Genomic DNA, 19018 nt, shown 5'->3' with positions numbered 1-19018 from the left:
CCAGGTGGCAAAACCAACTCTTAGAACAGGATTCTCCGCACAGATTTCATTATAGGTTTCTTGGCCAACTATCGAAATATCTTATTTTCAGAGGAACAATTCTAGCAGTCCGCAGATACAAGGAGCATTCATAGAATCGTATGACCCATAGACAGGAGCTGAGAAGGGACCTCCAGGATCACCTGGTCCAAGCTCTCTTGGCCAGAGCACAGTTTAGAGAACACCTGGATGCACAAACCTCTGCCGGTCCTGGAAATGAGGTTGCAGAACACCTTGTAATAAATCAAAAAACTTTATTTTTGAGATATATTATAAATTTACAACACACGTAACATCAGTGTCTTGTGTGTGCGAGCAGGTTTGGAGCTCAGCGTTCATTCTGGTCTCATTCCTGGGTCTGACTTCTCCACACGCTACAGGTACATAATGATTTCAGCCTGAACAGCCCGGCTTTGCCTAAAACCTCAAGAACACCCTTCAGGAGACAACAGCAACCGCTTAAAAGGGTAACAAATTAGTAGCATTTCCTGTTTGGGTTTTGATTACTTGTTTTTGCCTCGGGGACAAAACCTGCGGGTTTTCCCCACTCAGGGAGAGGTCAGGGACCCACACGTGTCCGGAATGAACCCTGAATTCCACAGGCTCCGTGACGTCCACCCTAGTTAAGCTTCATGAAATTGTTACATCTGAGAAACAGCTGTGCATGCCACACGCCAGTGTCATATCAAAATCATCATACGCTGGACCTAATTATTTAACACACAGGTGAAATGAGAAGTGTTCGCTCAGTACCTTGCAATGTCATTTTACCAGTGCTGCCCCGTGCCAAGTGCTGGATAGCAAATCACATTCTTGTACAGTTCATTAAACGATGATAAAAAAATATGCAAATTAAAAATCTCTACAAGCCTCTGTTACCTGCTGCAACAAAGACACTTTGTTTTGTGGGGCTTAGTTGAAATACGACCCAAATTCTTCCCTCTCCCCAGAGCATAATACAAAACTATACCCAAATTCAGTAAGAATTAGATGCATTTACATTTATTGAAGTTCACATGCCGCAAACAGGGTCTGTGTTGAAGATCTTCACACCTAGGGCGAGGTGTCCTTAAAAACCCCTTTTGCTAAACCTACGTGTCAGATGCGGGTGAGAACAACCACCATGAGAGCACGTTCACAGACACATACAGACACCCGCTCGCTCGCTGTGTCCTCTGCGGGCAGGTGGGGACGGTCACCCCCGTCCCACAGCACCACGACCCCCGTCACCCCCGTCCCACAGCACCACGACCCCCGTCACCCCCGTCCCACAGCACCACAAATCCCCCGGGAGAACGACGAGCCCAGGGAGGAGGACACAGCCAGTGGTTTGCTGATGTCTCAAAGCACAAGGACCTACAATGGGATGGAAACACCCAGCTGCAAGTGCTGCTATGCTGCTAGTTGATAAAAATGCTATTTATTGAAAGTAGAAATATGGGGTATTTACTTTTCAAAACACTCGCTCTCCTGGGTATGCTGCTTTCGTAAAATCGCCACTGAAGCAGAGACCACCGGTAACCTCCGTCTCTTCCACAGGGAACATCTGACAGCGTTCTGATACATTCGTTTGCCGCAATGCTTACTTAAACAACTTCCAAAATACATTAAAACATCCTCAGCCCATGAAGCACAATACCTAAAAAAAAAAATAAATTGTAATAGTCCCAACTAAAAAGGATTTAAATAACCATTTGAATGTTTCTTGGATATGAAGCCAAATCTCCAGAAGCCAAGTTTCTGGGGCAGGTCCGTGCCAGCGGCTGCGAGCAGCCAACGGCAGGAACGAGCCGGAGTTCTGGGGCTCTTGCAGAGCAAATCTCGCACCATCCCCAGAGCAGGAGCGCGCTGCTGCTGCGTTGGGAACCGCGCATGTTAATTGTCCAGCTGCACGGAGGACGGAATCGTCCCTGAAACGGTGTAAAGCTCAGCAAACTCTGCAGCAGCTGGGTAATCTGCTGGGACCGTGTCCAGAGGGACAAAGTGGCCTTGAAGGAAGACTCAGTGCTGCTCACAAGGAGAGACGGGGCAGCAGGGGGACCAGACACCAGGGGTTTCTCAGGACGGCTCCACGAGCTCAGGCTCTCGGGTCGGGACAATCAAGGTCCAAGGTGTAAAGCAGCCACTGGCATTTCTTTTTTCCAAATACAAACCCTTTAGCTGCATCCCCCTATCTGGAGAGCATAAATATGAAGCCCTGAGAACAAACATCCATATAGTACATTTCTGTTTAAAATATCAGTGTTTTGGTGACAAAATTATAAGTTACATACATTTAAATAAATAACTAGTCAGCTTTCAAGAGTCGTGTAATATCAAAAGGCAGAAGATTGTATCAACTGATGGGGCAAAGAGCTGGAACTGCAAGAAACAGTCACTGCGCTCTATGAGCCACCCAGAGCCCCATTTACTTCTTGATCTCCCAGATTGCCAAATAGTCCCTTGACCATGTTACAAGACACCTAAATACGACACGTCTTTGCTAGTTATAACCTCAACAGCGCAGGACTGGAACCTGAAAATCCACACTTGTACGAGTAGTTCTTCCTCACAAAAGCATTACTGAACTCAACAGAAGCATTTCAACGAGCCACCACGTTCTTCTAAGACCAAGACTGCAACCAAAGAATCTATTTGATAAGTCTGAACGGATCCTGATTAATTCAGAAGCCAAAAAAACCCCACCAAACTAGAGGCGAGTTTTTCCCGGCTTTGTCTTCTAAAAAACTCTCATTAAAAGGAACATTCACAGGAATCCTGGTTGCCTAGAGAGGGACATGTGCCTCTAACATTAAGAGCTTCAAGTAGTAGCATCTTCTGGTAGTATTAGTGGCAAAAAGCTTCAGGGAGTAAGAAAAAATAAGGACAAAATAACCAAAACCTTTCAGAGCACCACAACATTCAGCCACAGCTGCTCATGAGCGGTCGTGCTGAACTCGCTGGGCTGCAGGATCAGGTTCCTGCCTGTTACACTCAGAGGCAGCATCTCTCCGAAGCTCGGTGTTTCTAAACATGGAAGGAAATATTTCAGCAGTCATGAAGTGTAAAGCTTCATGTAAAATTACAGGTAACAAAAAACCCAAATCCTGGGATAGTAAGTCAAGATAAAATCTCATGCTGATTTGATTTCCCCGCCCTTCATATTAATTATGTGAAATTGGCAACTTCAGTGCCTTGACTGCACAACAGCCCAGGTCGGATGCCAAGTTCAGGCCAAAACTTGTCGTAGGGTTTCGGGTTGCATCTTGTTGCGTTTTTGTTTAAAAATCCAACCACACACACAAAAATCCCACACTTGGAGGTGACTCACGGAGCTACTCGGGGTCCGCATGTGACAGGAACCTTCGTGCTATTTAGGGACAGGGTCTCCAGCTGGTTACTCTGCATTTTGGAGAGACAGGTCTTGCCTAACCCACCCTTCCAAAACACACCAGCCTTGGCAGGGATCATGACAGATGTCAATCCTATTTCATTCATTTGAAAATCAAAATCATTTTCATTCCAACTTTAAAAAGTAACATCTGCAGAGCCATAAAAAACAGCTGGATATTCAGAGCGAGTTCTGTTCCTAAAAGCTCCCAACTCCTGTCTGAAATCTCAAGTCAGTCTTCTGACAAAATAGGAAAGACGCAGCCTGACACCCTGGGTATTTCCAAGGTAAAAATAAGCGTTAAAAACCCCACTTCTACCTCAAATAAGATAATAATTTCAAGCGTGCTTTTAAATATGTCAAACAAGATAAAAACCGAAGCGGTTCTGCTTCTTTACAGACCACCAATGAAAAATCCATGCAAAGGAGTTGGTTTTTGTAAACAGTTTGAAACAAAGTCAAACTCCACGGGTCTCCCTTTCCAAAACCGTGCACATGAAAACGGAAAAAAAACACTATGTGAATATATCCCTCCTTGTGCGAGGATATGGCAGAGTATGAACTGCAGCCTACTTGACAATCCAAGTCCTGCTGTAGCGAGTCCTGTCGAGACAGAGATGCTGCATCTTTAAGGCAGCGACAGAGCATCTCCTGCAAGCACAACCGCTGCGGGACTGCAACGACACTAACGCGGAGAAGAAATAGGAAAAAGTGATGCTATTTATTAAAAGACTTCCATCTCTGCATTATTCTGTTTAAATTATAACGCAAGATAAACAAGTTTGGATAGAAATGTGTTTGCTCTCCCAATATTTGGACTTTAAAAAAACCACTTCCTAAGAATTCATTTTTAAAAAAATTATAATTTGATATAGTCATAAATTAATACTGTATGGAGATGATTAATATCCTATGCTAGTGGTCAGCAACCTTTTGTAAACACCAGCCAGACACTAGCAAATCCGGCTAGAAAACCACCGTCACAGGCTTTTTGAACAAGCATTGTCATATTTCTTCCCAACAATCAGATTCTTGTTTTCACAAAACCTTTTCCTACTTTTTTTAATATACTTTATTTTAAACCTAACACCTGAAAACATAAACGAGTCTTCAAACCTCTTCCACTAACACTAAATCCACAAGGCAATGAACTTCAGTTGGCCGTAACTACATAAGCTCTGGTGCCAGTGGCCCCCTCGGGCAGGACCTGCCCCCTCCCCAAAGGGCCCGTGCGCCCTCCCGGTGAGGAGGGGGCGGCAGGGGGACGGTCGGAAGCGGCACCGTGACCGGCGCTCCCCTCTACGTGCGGTTCAGCGTCTGGAAGATTCGCGAGATCTGTAGCATGACGGGCCCCGTTTCGGGATCGTTCATCCACTGAGTGCTGTTCAAGGGGTTTTCAAGCATGTCCTCAAAGGCTGCCAAGAGATGGAAATTGCAACACAATTCAGTCAGCAAATGCTTTCATGTTTGGAGTGTTCAGCTACAGGACAGTTAGAAACAGCTGCAGCTCAAAGGCTGTGGGCAAGAATCGCCCCAAACCAGCAGGAACACACAACAAACATTGACCCGTTGCACCCCTCAGTCTCCACAGAGCGCGATGGGACAGACTGTTGCGCTTTCTCCATTCCTCAGCATTTAATTCACTGCAGATGGACGGTGATTAAATACTCAGCCTGGATTACAGTCCATCTTACAGAGGCCCAAGGACGTGGGTTTGAGGAGCTAAAGCCTCGGCAGATGTCTGCACGCAGCAGCAGGAACACGCTCTGCAGTTCACCCACGTATGCAAGCCCAGCTTAGAACTGGGTCGTCTCCTGCAGGAAGGCTCTTCTGATCCAAGATTTTCCACATCCCAGCCTAGATTCCTTAACGGCCAGTTCTGGCACCAGCATCATCCTCTCCCTGGTGCTTCACCAAGTCAGCTCACAGAAAGCACCACCGGCCTTTGCTGCACTTTGCTTGTCCCACAGCTACTCCCTCAACATCTCGGAAGAGGAAACTAAGGCAGCAGAACAAGAAGCGGATATGCCAAAGGCGACATGGAAACGAGCAGCAGAGCCAGCAGAAGTGTAGCCCCTTAATTCACCCAACCTCAGAGCTCTAGCATTTTGTTCTTTCTATATGCAGTTCTCTTCATAATGAGACAGCTACTGCAAGAGCTAAGCTGCAAATCTGGCAGAAGAACAGGCCGAGCAATAATTTATAAGCCTTATGACAGACACTGAGCTGGACTACCGGACACTTGGAGCAGTCGTTATGGAGCAGGACAAAAAAAGCAGCGGCACATCTGACCTATTCAGAAGTCACCAAAATGTCAGTGCTGTGAGAGCAGCACCAACCACAGTGTTTGTGTTTTCCCAGGAGCGTTAGTGTACAAAGCTCCGGCTGACATTAGTGGGAGCTGTAAGTACCCAGCACCTCTGAAAGGCTCAGCGTTAATACCTTGCTCAAGGTCATGCAGCATTCCTACAGAAAAGCCCGGAATAAAGTACAGATCTCGCCTTCCACCACTTTATTCTTCTACAGAATCAGAAGCTTAAAAGTAAAGATTTATCAACATTCTGTAAGTATCCAATTAAATGAAAACATTCACTATTAAAATCTGTGACATCAGCAATTTGCAGATGTATCATTAGGAATATATTCTCTGATGTTCATCCAAGCTTTCCAAGTGCATATAGCAGCATTTCATTTTCTATTTATATTTTGAGCTGCAGTGTGGAACCCTCGGAAATGAAGAGACCATTTGTTCAGAAATCAGAGAGGGAAAGTTCTGCTCTTGAATTATTTAAAGGCTTGCAAACTCTCCTAATTACATTTAAAGCAGTATTTTTAAAAGCTCTCTCAAAAGCATTGTGCATACACCCTTTATTTAAAAGCATTGCTTCGACTAAATTTCGTAGCCAAAGGCTAAGTGCAAAACTTTTGAGACATGTCACAGAGCCAATGTCGTGTTTTTGTATCGTCCTCCAGTGCCAGAGAGACCAATTCATCAGAGATTTATGTTTCACTGCCAGGCCCATCAGTTGGGGAATCGCTGTGCTCGCAGCCCTCCTGACCACGAGCACACAGACCTTACCCAGAGCCAAAATCCAAGCAAGGGGAAGTGTATTCTCAGTTATCTCAACTCTGCTAGGCCAGGCCTTAGCTCAGGTTCTTCCACAAGTTATCTGCCACCTCAATGACCAGGCCTCAGCACACAGTGAGCTGCACAGCCTTGTTTTTTCTGTGAAATAATCAGAGTTCTAGACAGACATTCCTGATCTTTCCCCCTGTGGCCACAGGGAACACACAAAAGATCCCCTAAATCCACAACAGCGTTGCAGCCAGCAGTTATTAAAGTTCTGAGTTCAGCAAGTGTAATCCAGTAGCCTGGGGAATTAGTATCATTCTGGGTTAGCCCCAAGTTCTGTTCTGGGTTTAGCTGAGTTGTGGTATGAAGCGAACAAACAAACCAGCTGCTGAAAGTGAGGAAAAGGGTACAGAGCTGCACCCACCCCGAAAGTGCTGTCATCATCCAGCCTCTGCTCCTATTTGCTGGCAACAGAGACTGTGTATATATCTATATATATAGACACCCCCCCCCCCCCCCCCGATCAGGTACCCAAACAGGACTTACCTAGTAGAGTTTTTGGGTTGGTCAGCCCTAACTGTACCACTGGGTTTTCTAAGATGGCTTGGAAGAGAGGGCTGTTGGTGTCGATGCCTTTATCCAGGTCCTCTGGAGAAGGTTTTCTGTCTCCCAGCAGCCATTCACACTGCAAGAAATCACCAGGTACAACACATTTCATGATTGCTCCCATTAGAATGAAAGTGTCTCAAAAGTTTTGACAATGTGGCATGTTAAAATTATTTTCCCAGCCAGCACTGGATGATTAAAAAGAAGAGATTCCTTGGCTGTCAGCTGTGCCCATGTCATTTTCCGTAACATATCCACTAGCGGGGGACTAACAGGTCTTTGAAAATCATCACACTACATAGCTTGGATCTCTTGCTTGATCCTCCTGTTCTTTAACTGGTTACACCTTTTCCTTTCTCATGACAGCATAATCTCTTTTGCAGACTCTGGTGAGGTTGTTTCTCAAAAGCTTTTTGAAAATCCACCTATGCTGTCCCAACCAGATCAGCCTCAACCTCACGCCTGCTGAGCTCCTCTAAAGTCTAAAACCTTTGTATTCTAGTTGTGTATCTAATTTGAAAGAGGCAAAGAATATATAGAGCTCATTTAATTTCCAGTAACAGTTGAGCTTTATGACAGATCAAAACATCAATTCAATGATGAAAAGAATCAGTTGAACAGACTATTATGGCAATAAAGAACAGAAATGACACTGTACTCACGGCTGCATTTTGCTGGTTGTTGTTTACTCTGAGTGCATCCACCACTTCTTTTTCATCAAACCCCATCTCCATCAGGGCAATGACAGCCTGTATCAGATTTGTACCGCTTAATAAATGTAATGTTTAAAACAGAAATGAGAACAATTACATCCTTCCACCTTCTGCACAGGAGCTTTTTGTGCGGTAAAAACCCTCGTTGTTACCATTTGTAGACCACTAAGGGATCTCACCTACAAACTTTTCCAATAGCCTATAGCAAAAGTGCATTATTACGGAAGAATAAGACTAAGGAGCAAAGGTAGTTTCTGTCCTCAGCCCTGAAAGCTGAAAGCAAGGCAACGAGCAAGCACACCTGGGGCAGAAAGCACAAGAACAGGACAGAAACACCTCATTTCAGAACTTCTCTCACATCAAAGTTTTTGTTCACATCTCACCGACAGATCAAACTACACGTTCATTTATAGTTCTATTCACTCAAGGAACAGTTAGTTGTAAAAGCAAAGTGTTGGATTCTAAAGAGCACCTCCTGGTGAGTTTCCAGGGTGATAACAACACATATTTTCACTTCAGCTAATACTGTATTCCCAAAAAAAAAAACCAAAAAAAGCTAACTTCTGCATTTTCTGCAAGAATTAAAATCTGCTGGTGATGCTTCTCTTTGCCCCCTAAATACAGTAGAGCTCTTCTGTCCTTTTCTACAGCCTGTCCTGCAACCCTTCCTTCCCAGCAGCAGTGCCAGGAGCCTGCCAGCTCATTCCAGTTCCATCAGTTAATTCTCAGGTGCAGAAATAAGTGTGTCAGTAATTTAGATACTGTTATCTGAAACAGTGGTGCATTAATTAGGTAATATCCCTTTCAGCAACCCGAATTTAAACAGTCCCCAAAGACTTCCACTAAAATACTGGCAAGCCAGCATAATACGTATCTACCCAGGTGTCCCATTTCATTTATTAACTAATGGATTCCACGGTGCCCACACAGTCCCTTCCAATCCCAACAGTTACACCGCGAGATAAGCAGCACGTACTCGTGGGTCTGGACGAAACTCTCTTTTCCTCCGGATCTTCTTGAATATTTCTGTCAGCTCATCTTTGGCCTCCTCCTCACCCGCTTCTGAACTGGGACCCGCAGTCGCTTCAGCGGAGGCTGCACCAGCTTCGGCTGTGGCTTCTGAGGGAGCCTGGCCTGGCAGCGGAGCATCCACGGCGGGGTCATCTGCGTGTTCTATCAGCCACTCCATGGCCTGTGTCACCGACATACTGGAAACGAATCAAAACACAGGCATGAGAAACACTCCGGATGTACAGCAGTGCTCAACATATATTTGCCTTTGCATTTATTCCCATGGGTACTGACTCGCAGGTTAATTAGTACCTGAAAGGTCATAAATAATAAATAAATCTCAGAGCACCTGAATTCTCTGTGCATTCAGGGCACCACAATCACCTCCAAGGCCACAAAGCCAGAGGAACGAAGTCCAACTTGGACAGCTGCAACCCAGATTTCTAAAGGCACTTCTGAGGGAGTCACCTTATTCTCCACATCATCTGCTTTATCTCCCACCAAACACCGGCTATTTGCAACTGTCACCAAACCCGCAAACAAAGCATGTTCCAAATTTACATGGAACCAGATGCAATCTGCTCTGTTGCTGCTTAAGGAGATCCCTCTCAGACATCCACCCAGTGACCAAGAAATGCCATTAGCAACACAAGAAGGAAAGAGGGTGAAAAACATTGTATGTGCACAACGTGCCTGGAGCAAGAGCAAAACTGAACACAGGCAGCTGCACTTGGACATGTACTGGTCTGTTCTTCCTCTACTCCCGACTTCAGAAGATATCTGGGATCCCTCAAAGGAGACATTTGACACACAGGAATTATTCCATGTTCACAGAAAGCCTTTGCCTATTTGGCTTTTCAGTTACAACATGAAAGATATCAGGGGAGAAAATCTTTCTGAGCAACAAGGGAGACACCGGAAAAGCGCAGCTGGAATATGTTGTGGATTCTCCATCACTAGAAAATTGAGAATGGTTTAACAAACCCCTCTCAGGGGTACAGCTGATTCTTCTTAGGGCATAGCAACAGTAAGAAAACAGGAGGTAACATAGTTCTTGTTATCTGGACTCCACAATATTCTTGGAATGTTTTTAAAACATCAGCACAAAGCATTTTTCTAAAGCTGAAAGCCCAATGTGGATGGGCTAGGTTTGCTTTTTTTTCCTCTGTAAAATCTGAATTCTAAAGCGGAAGAAAATGTGAGTTTAATGCTTGGAAACAGCGCCAGCCTGGCGAACCACAGACCAGAGCAAGTCCAGTGCGGTTCCCCTTCTCCGTGCCATGGGCACCCGCGCAGCGCCCGAGGTGGTGCTGCTCTTGGAGGAAATGCCTTTTCCAACCCAGTTTTAGGTGACCCACATAAGGAGACTTCAGAAAAAAAAAAATGCAAATTATTTTTTTAACCACACCAAGTAATTTCCAGGCAGCATGCTGAGTACACTTACTGATTTAATCGAAGGGCTTTGACAGCTCTGCTTTCTGGAAACCCCATTTCTGTGAGCTGTCGCAGAGCTATCTCATCCACTCTGTCTTCCTCATCCTCATCCAGCATTGCTACACATACACAAACAAAACAACGTTCAGATTGACTTCAACCTAAAATCAAATCCTTTCTCAATGGAATGGCACATGTTAAGTTGAAACCCTATTCTTCTCTTCCATCCCTTCTTTTGTTCCTGCCCCCAATTTGCCATCTCATCATTTAATTTGCTGTGTTCAGCTTGGTTCAGCTCAGATAGATTCTTCCAGGACAAAGACTTTGCCCGGATGTGTTCAAGATGTCAAATAAAAGGCAGCTAACTCTCACGCGACCGTAGCATTTCCACATCAGTAAATACACAGCAGATTCTAGATAAATGATAAATAGATATTCAGTGAAAGTAAGTTGGATCTGGTCATAGCAGATCTCAAGGGCAAGCGCTTCCCACAAAATGAATTAACAGCTACACTTTCTCCTCATTTTACTATCTCCTTGTGCATTTTCACCTACTCTTTACTATCTCTAAAGCTCAAGTCGTCAAGTTTTCAAATCTTTTCACTACTACTGATTTTATTTTTTAAAACTGAACTTCTCGTCCATCCCAAAGGCACCTTATACATTAACAAGTTTTATACAACATGGTGGAATCTTTGCCATGAAGTTTGTAGCAGCTCTGCTGTTACACCAAGGTCTGGCCTTGGCACTGCGAGCCCACTCTTCTGCTACGGAAGCAAACAAGTTCCCAAAACCGAACTAGTAACTACAAAGATATCTTCATACCATTTGCCTTCTTAAATAGTTCAACTGCATCTGGGTTCAGCGCCAGCAATTTCTGTGCGACTTCTATCAGAGACACCAAGATCTTCCGGAGCTCTGTCTGGAACTGCAAGAAAGGAAACTGTCAAAACATTTAGACGGGAAGTTACCAGCCGTCATTAACTCTTAACAGATCTATTGTTAGTATCTCAGCAGTAGTCTGGCCCCTGTACAGCAAGTTGCTTTATTAGGGCTTTATTTTCCTTGTTTAGTCTCTCAAGAAGTACTGGTCCTTTCCTGTGAAGTGCTGCACGTATGCAGCACTGTTGAAGACACAATTAGAAACATTACAGACTAGCAGTATTCAATTACTGAAGCCAGAATTTGACTAATTTCTCTTTTCAAAACCACAGGAAAAAAAACCCTGCAAACATCTGAACTATTTAAGACTGAAGAAATAAACCCTCCTAATTTCACATTTGCCATATCTGAATATGTTTAATGATGCTTTCCCGTGGACAAACAATACATTTAATATCGTAACTAAGAGTGTTTTATTATCACTAAATAGTATTACCTGTGTCTGCATCTTAAGCTATTTTAATATTCATTATATACATTTGAATTTCTCTTATAAAGACTGTCGTATTCATATGTAAGAGAAAAGATTATACAAGATAAAAGCCTATTCAGCTGTTAGCGTGCAAGTTAAAGCCAAGTCTAATACTTACATCCCTCATGTTGTGATGGGCCACGGTGCGATCTACATTGCGAGAGGGCAGATTTGCAGTTGCTTTGAGAATGGCGTCCTTATCAGGAGCTTTCTGCTCTTGTTTCCTCTGAAGGACAGGAAACATGGTCAGGTTTCATAACCCATTATCCACAGAACAGAGAACACAGCTCAGAGCAGTTTCAGGCTCTTCACCAAGGCACCAAGCAGGGCTCTGGAACTTGCAACTGAGAAACAGCAGCCTGGCAGCACAGGGGATTAATAACGCAAGGATCATTTTGCAATTATGGAGCAAATCTGGACCTGTCGGGTTGCCCCACTTTCAGTCCTTATACCTATTTCTGTTCTCAAAATATGCAGGAAAATTCCAGTAGAAAGAGGGAAAGTGATGCATCAAATATGTTGAGACAACACAGAGACACCTCGGAATTCAGAATGTTGAGCACAATTATTGCTCGAAGTGTTTATGCCATAACATCAACTGCAGTAGCGCTTGTGCATAAGCATCACCCCGGGCATCACTGATCCTCAGGAATAACTATATTCCAACAAAATACATTAAAAAAAAAGAACAGCAGTGTGACAACACTTCAGCTCTATAAATCTGCTTAAAGGGGACAAGCCACACACAGAGACAGAAGACAGTGTACCAGCAAATCTACATATTCCTATTAGGTTTTCAGAGACAAAAGCACTTGCTGAACTAAGCTTACACAGTTATCAGACACTTGTTGAAAAGTCAAATCTATACCACTTCCAGAGAGTGTATCTGCACGTCTTGTTCTAAGGCAAATGTTCTCACGATCAAAATAAAAAATGTAATATCAGCTTTCTCCAAGTTTGGAAGGAACACAAAATAACTTCCCTAGAATTTACCTGCCTGCATTTGCCTCTACAGACAAAAAGAGTAGACCATAGTAATCCTTCTGCAGCTCATTAATAAAGCAATTAATCAAAATGCCGAAGTCAAGAGGTCTTTCAAACTCACCTTCTCCTCTGCTGACACATCTGCCATTTTGGGGAGGGGAGGTGGCGCACGCTTCTTTATTAAAAGCAAGACATCTAGAAAGAGAACGATACCGAAATATGTTAGAAAATAACATGAAAACAATTCTTCTAAGATACCTCACAAATGCAATTTTTCCTGGAGATGAATTTTGTACTAAAACCACTACAGCACCAGAGCTTTCTCACACTTTAAAACCTCCCCTTCAGTATCTGCAGTTCCTTAGTGCACAGTGAATTTAAAACATGGTTCATTATTACACTTTGTCGCTAGTTTCTTCTCATACACCATAAAAGAAAATGTATTAGAGGCTCCTGTTGTCTCGTACACTAATATTACAGCAATTGGCTCACCATGATAAGAATGTGTCAGCATTTGCAGTGCTTCCCTGAGAAGGAAGCAGTAAGGACAGGCCACGGGTGGGGTTTGGTCTAAGCTGGGGCCTTCCAGCTGCAGCAAGGCAAGCGCCAAGCTCCAACATGAGCTTCCAGTGCGAGGCCGCAGCTCACCTGGGGTGCGAAGGGCAGCAGAGCAACGCATGTCGTGCAGCAGGGCTGCAGCCCTGGTCGTGCAGCAGGGCAAGTGTCCAGGGCAAACAAGTCTCAGATATCCCCCACGACCTGGCACAAGCGTGTTTTGGGCTTTTAAAGCTAAGTTTCCCCTTACAAGGCACCTTTTTCTGGAGATCACATGATGCTTTACAAGTTTCTAGCACCTCAGTTACTACCATGTACTATCTACAAGTGGAAAGATGCAGACACACCACCCAGAGCCCCAAACAGGCCAGCACCTGCAGCCCTCCAGCCGGGTATGGCTTGACGTGCAGTTTCTAGCCCACTGCATTAAGCAGGTAAGAAGCAAACGAAGCGTGCTCTGCACAACAAGTTTCCTTGGTCTGGCTCAGCACATAACAGCTGGTGAAAGCCGTTAACCCTCCTGTGTCCAGCTGATCAGGACACAAAAGGACCCACGTGCTGACTCCTGGCTGCCCCATGCAGCCAGCCGGGGCCACCAGCTGTCGCCTGCGATCTGGTGTCCCTGCCAAGCGCGGCACAGGGATGGCAGAGCTCGCTGCGGAGCGAAGGGGCTTTGCACGACAGCTTGCTCTGGCCACACCGTTAATTCTGCTTAGCTCTGCAAACTGCAATTCAAAACTCTGCAGGAGCCGGCGCCTCGCCTAGAAATAATACACCAACCATCAGCAAAATGCTGCCCCTCGCCTCTGCCTTGGGTGGCACTTCCCGGCTCCTGTTCGGTTCCAAAGGTGACAGGTGATGCTGCCTTAGGAGAGAAACCAAACCGCTCGTGGTCACAGCGGCCGATCTCCAGCCTGCATGAGCTCAGGCAAAAGCCCAGGAATTCCAGTCCTGCTGAGTTTCTGGCTCAGACAATATTTCAGGCTACAGACAGCCTGCTTCTCCTTCTGCACCACTGCCCCTGAGCTCCAGAATGGGCCATTAGCTTAAGCTGTCTAGTAAAAACTGACTCCAGCTATCATCTTTAGGTCTTCTTTTGTTTCATGTTAATCCTCTACACCTTTGAAGTGCAGGAGCACATACATACCTCACATACTCTACTGGAGTCAGTGACATGATAGTGTGGTCGATTCTGACCTACATTTGCAGAGGACAGAGTGAGATCTGAACTGCAGACACTCAGATGCACCTCAGCAACCATCCTGCTGCCTGAGCTGGAGACCTCAAGAAACCCCCCAAAAGCACTGGGTTGTCTGTCTGCGAATACTCAGCCACGTTCACTATTTTTTAATCATTTTGGAGCATAAATGCTGCCCTGAGGGCTTCTTTCCTCTTCCTTTTTTGCCACCTTATTAGCTTCCTATGTCAAAGCAGAGTGTAGATATTAAAACGGTTACAGTTTGGAACTCGCCAAATAGTTAAACACAATCTCATGTTTCCAGGCTGACAGGATTTAAAAAACCCAGACAATCTCACCTCTGTCCTGGATGTTTTCCTCCAACACTGTTTTTGTGTCTGTCAGCACCTTCTCAGAAGTAGCATGTATCAACTTATGGTGTGTCACGGTTTTTGGATCCTCCAAGCTCCCAGGTACACACTGCAGAAGATAATAAATATTAAAGATCAGAAGACAGAAATAATCCTACGGCACGAATCGCTGCACTTTGCATTTAAGATTCTCCACATATCAACTGGGTCATCATTTACCGACTTCTTAAGTAACAGCACAATATGCAGAGACCAGGCACAGGATGTATTTTATCAAAGAAACTGAGGGTTGAATTGTGCTGTAATGATACCAACTGCGGTAGGTTCTACCTGCAGATCCAAGCTCCTGGCTGGGAAGAATAATCAAAAGGAAGGATTCTAACTTTTCTTCCTTGATGCTGCTAAATTAATAGCTACATTTAAGTTCCAACTTACTATGATGCTCTAAAAATCTTCTTTAAACAGCTTGTTTCAAAGATGCAACGTTACAGCCCAATCGCACCTTGTTTCATGCTGAAGTCAAGAGGTTTGGCTGCAGGAGCCCTAAGCTGGGATCCTGCTGAAAGTGCTGAACCGAAGTTACATTCACAACTTCTCTTCCCAAACATAAATAATCAACATACAGATGATTTTTTCAAATATGAATATTGTGCTCAATTCCTTATTACAATTCTAAATTGTACACCAATTAATTCACACATCCTGATAAAAGAAAGAGCATGTACATACAGAGACCTTGAACTGACTCATCTTCACACCAGAGCAGCTCCCAGAACCAACGACAGAGTTCAAGAACATTACATCAGTGCATCTAGAGGCTTCTAATTTGTTTGAGTGGGAAAAGAGCATAGTGGTTGCAACTCCAAAAAGGCAAAATTAAAAATAACAACCTACCAAACCCATAAATTTGACGCTGCTGTTCTTGCCACAAAATAGGACACTTTGTACTGACCTCACCTGCTCTGCTCACAGAAAAAGGCTTTTAATGACACTTCTTGCAATACACATTCCTACCAAGCAGAAAAGTATTCAGCCCCCAGGTAACAGAGCCATCTCCAAAGCCCAGTGAAACCAGGGCTTCACTTGGCTGTAGCATTTCATCCTGTTCTTCATCATCTGTGTTACCACAATCCCTTTTAGTCCATCATCACCTTTTCTGTTGCGATTGCATCTGCTGGCAGACTCAGCTACCTGCTTTTTTTCCAAACATAGCGCCCTTGTTTTTAACAGGGATCTTCAGTTCCTCATCTGAACTTCTGTGCACATTGAGGTGAGAATATTTGAGTCCTGCTTTGTATAACAGGAGCCTCTTACTAATCCTTCAGCATATTAACTGCTGAACAAACGCCAAGGAACACATTAAAGCCCCAAAGCAGCTGGGAGCACCTCCTGTAATCGATCTGATAAGTTCCCCAAAATGGGTAAGAGTGCACCACTGGAATAGCTCCTCCGAACAAGCTCAAAATATTACTGCTACAGATCCTGAGAGTCAGAGCCCAAAAGGAAGAACTCAAAAACAGGAGCTGGGAGGTGTATATTTGGGATGGGACCTATTATGTTTTTTTTCACCTCTAGCAGGTCAAGCGATTAAACTACTGGGAGGTGGCTTTTTTTGCTTATTTGTAACAAGAAAAGCCCACCAAAACACAAACAAATAACAAAAAACAAACCCAAAACATAATATTCAGGAAAAAGGAAGACCTAAAGAGTGACTCTTCAGAGATCAGTAAGGATTTGAATGTTATGGAGGGAAAATCGGACGCTTTCCTAGTTCAAGACTCTCACAAGTACCATCTTCCTCTGCCTCCCAAAAGAATGACTTCAAATACTTCAGGGAACACAATAATCAGCGTCTCACACAAGACGGCTGCATAAATCATCCCAAGGTGCTATCAAGCCTCATTGTAACACCCCCATGATCAGGAGTCATAATTTTTCCATTTCTATTTTTTCCCCTCCATAAAACTATACATTACCCATAACGGTTATGCAAATCCACACTATTAGCAGAAGGCAGCAGAGAATGAAATCAAACATCGCGCCAAGTTATCAACTGTCTTCTGCCCCGACTCGTACTGCAGTGCAAGCTACTATTCAATTAAGCTTCCTGATAATTAAAGGCCTTTCAGTTCTGCACATCTACATGTAATTATTACCTCACTGTTCCAGCAGCATTTGCACCACCTTTGTGCTTCAGCAGCGCCACTGAAAAGGGACAAGAGGGGAGCACCAGATTCCTTCCAGGAATAGAACAGCGTGGGGGGCCCTGCACCCAGCACCGCACCCCCATTTTCCTCCAAAAGGATCACACCCACCTCAGGAGAAGCCAATCCAAACACGGCCCTTCTCATCCCTAAATCAAAAAGCCCTTACAAAGACTACGGGACAAGAACAAGCCTGTGCTGTGACCTGTTGTTCCCAAGGGCTCCGGCTGAGAGCAAACAGGCAGCAGGTCCGAGGCAGCGGGCACTGGGCTGCCCTTACCTCACAGTGCGCTCCTTTGAAAAATAAAACCTCTTATACGCTTCAAATGAGAATTAAGTAATTAATATCACAGGTATATTCTCCTGAGCTGGGGGGAAAAGAATCTTTGCAAGACTCGGAAGACAAAACCCACTATTCAGTGTGATTTAGTAAACTGCACTCGCAGAGGTGGGAGGGGAGGCTCCTGCTTTTACCACTCAAAAGTTATGCGTCTCTCAGCAAGAAATTCAGTGGGTTCTGAGTTAAGCTGCCAGATCACGCTGTGCTGGTTCCAGAACGACAGACTTTAGGCCAGCCCTGGTCATGGGTCGCAACCTTACAGGCTGTTCTTGTCAATCACCGTTTTGCTTGAAAGTAAAACGCTGGCATGGCAAATCTTCAAAATTCAGTCCAATAGTTTTGAAACCACTGGTTTCAGCGTTTAACACCCACAAACACACCAGCGGTAACTGAGCGCAGGAGCACAAAGAGCCTGTGTTTTCCAGCTCAACCTCTACTGACTGTGCCTGTGTGTTTTCACAAATTTTCTCTTCCAGACAGCAATGAGTAACTCACCCTTTGGACAGATCCATTAAGATCTTGTTGCTCAGAGCACCCAGAGAGCATTCGAAGAGTTTATTATCCCCCCCCAGAACACCCCACCAGCTACTGTGCCAACCAAGGGCAAGGCTGCACTAAGACTTTGTCAAAAAAAGGAACTTTCTCCTCCACAGTTACAGCTTCCCTTGTTTGACCTTAAATACAAACAAGAAACAAACTGGGCTATAATTATAGAACTTTTGATGGGAAATCATCAGAAGCCAGGTCAGCAGCTCACAGAGCGCACGCAGGAGCTGGTGATCGCTACAGGAAAACACACCACAAATCCCAGAACTAAAGGCTGCAAAGTGATTTCCCTGCAAATCCTCCTTTTCCAACACATAAAACTCTCGAAACAGGCATTTTCTTCCTATACGGAACCAGAACACACAAACACTTGTTTACTTCAGCTATTTTTTTTTTCCTTTTGAAAGATCTTACAGGGCGTTGGAAAAATCGGTTTTCTTCCCACGGGGCCGTGCCCGCCCTTTCCTCCAGCCGTGATTTTCCCTCCCCACGACCGCACACACCCGAGGGCTCCCCGGGGGCACAGGGAGCAGCCCCAGCCCCGGGGACGGGACGGGGACGCCCGGTTCCTTACGTGCTTCAGGCACCGCTCCTTCAGCTTCTCCACCGTGGTGTCCTCGGGAACCTCCTCCAGCCACTCGGCGCCCTCCATGGTGCACACATGGAGCCTCAGCACCTTCCCCGCGAAGATCTTCTCCTCCTGCACGAACATCGTCCCGGGCTCCGCCGCCTCCGGCCCCCGCTTCACCGGGCACCGCCGGGCCCCGCGCTACCGCCCGCCCATGAAGGTGACCCCGCCAGGCCCGAGAGGAGCGGCGAGCCCGGCCGGGCCGCGCTGGCACACGGGGAGCTCGGAGGGTCGCGGCCGCCCCGCCCGGCCCCGCCGCCCCGTCCCGGCGCCGCCGCTCCCGTCCCCGCCCGCCGGCCCCTCCGAGGGGACAGGCCAGCTCCCGCGGCCGCCGGAACCGGAAAGGGCGCGGCGCCGCGGTGCATGCTGGGAGCTGTAGTTTTCTGCCGCTGCGCCGGAAGTGAAGGCGGCAGCGGCCGCGGGCCGCGGTGGGATCGTTTACCCCCGGGTTCCCCGGGGGTGTTTCAACCGTCATTAACGGCTCCGCGGCGGGCGGGGCGGGGCGGCTTAAAAAATTAGAATAATTTATTAAAATGTGTTTTCGCAGTACATT

General features: G+C 45.6%; 1 protein-coding gene across 2 annotated transcripts; it reads right to left on the bottom strand.

The window, feature by feature from the left end:
• Positions 1–4111: 4111 nt before the first annotated feature.
• UBAC1 (UBA domain containing 1) lies at positions 4112–18782 on the bottom strand. 2 transcript variants are annotated; one of them, XM_082068013.1, is made up of 10 exons: positions 18412–18782; positions 14736–14856; positions 12766–12839; positions 11779–11886; positions 11072–11189; positions 10257–10365; positions 8778–9009; positions 7751–7837; positions 7029–7167; positions 4112–4824 (listed from the first exon to the last, which is right to left on the bottom strand). In XM_082068013.1, the coding sequence occupies exons 1-10, from the start codon at positions 18547–18549 to the stop codon at positions 4709–4711; spliced, it is 1242 nt and encodes a 413-aa protein (XP_081924139.1). In that variant the 5' UTR covers positions 18550–18782; the 3' UTR covers positions 4112–4708. The 2 variants fall into 2 exon arrangements, with proteins under 2 accessions (XP_081924139.1, XP_081924140.1); XM_082068014.1 differs by having other exon boundaries at positions 11072–11174; positions 18412–18780.
• Between the last annotated feature and the right edge of the window lie 236 nt (positions 18783–19018).

The sequence above is a fragment of the Streptopelia decaocto genome, assembly GCF_964273445.1.
Source record: "Streptopelia decaocto genome assembly, chromosome: 17".
In the NCBI taxonomy this organism is placed as follows: domain Eukaryota; kingdom Metazoa; phylum Chordata; class Aves; order Columbiformes; family Columbidae; genus Streptopelia; species Streptopelia decaocto.
This window is presented reverse-complemented; position numbering and strand designations above follow the sequence as displayed.

Bases quoted from the DNA above. Each gene is read 5' to 3' on its own strand.
- UBAC1 (XM_082068013.1), bottom strand. From the start codon at position 18,549: ATGTTCGTGCAGGAGGAGAAGATCTTCGCGGGGAAGGTGCTGAGGCTC. The intron at 11,190-11,778 runs GTAAGTATTAGA...ATGTTTTGACAG, and splicing joins CCCATCACAACATGAGGGAT to TTTCCTTTCTTGCAGTTCCA. The intron at 9,010-10,256 runs GTAAGTGTACTC...ATTCGTTTCCAG, and splicing joins AAAGCCCTTCGATTAAATCA to TATGTCGGTGACACAGGCCA.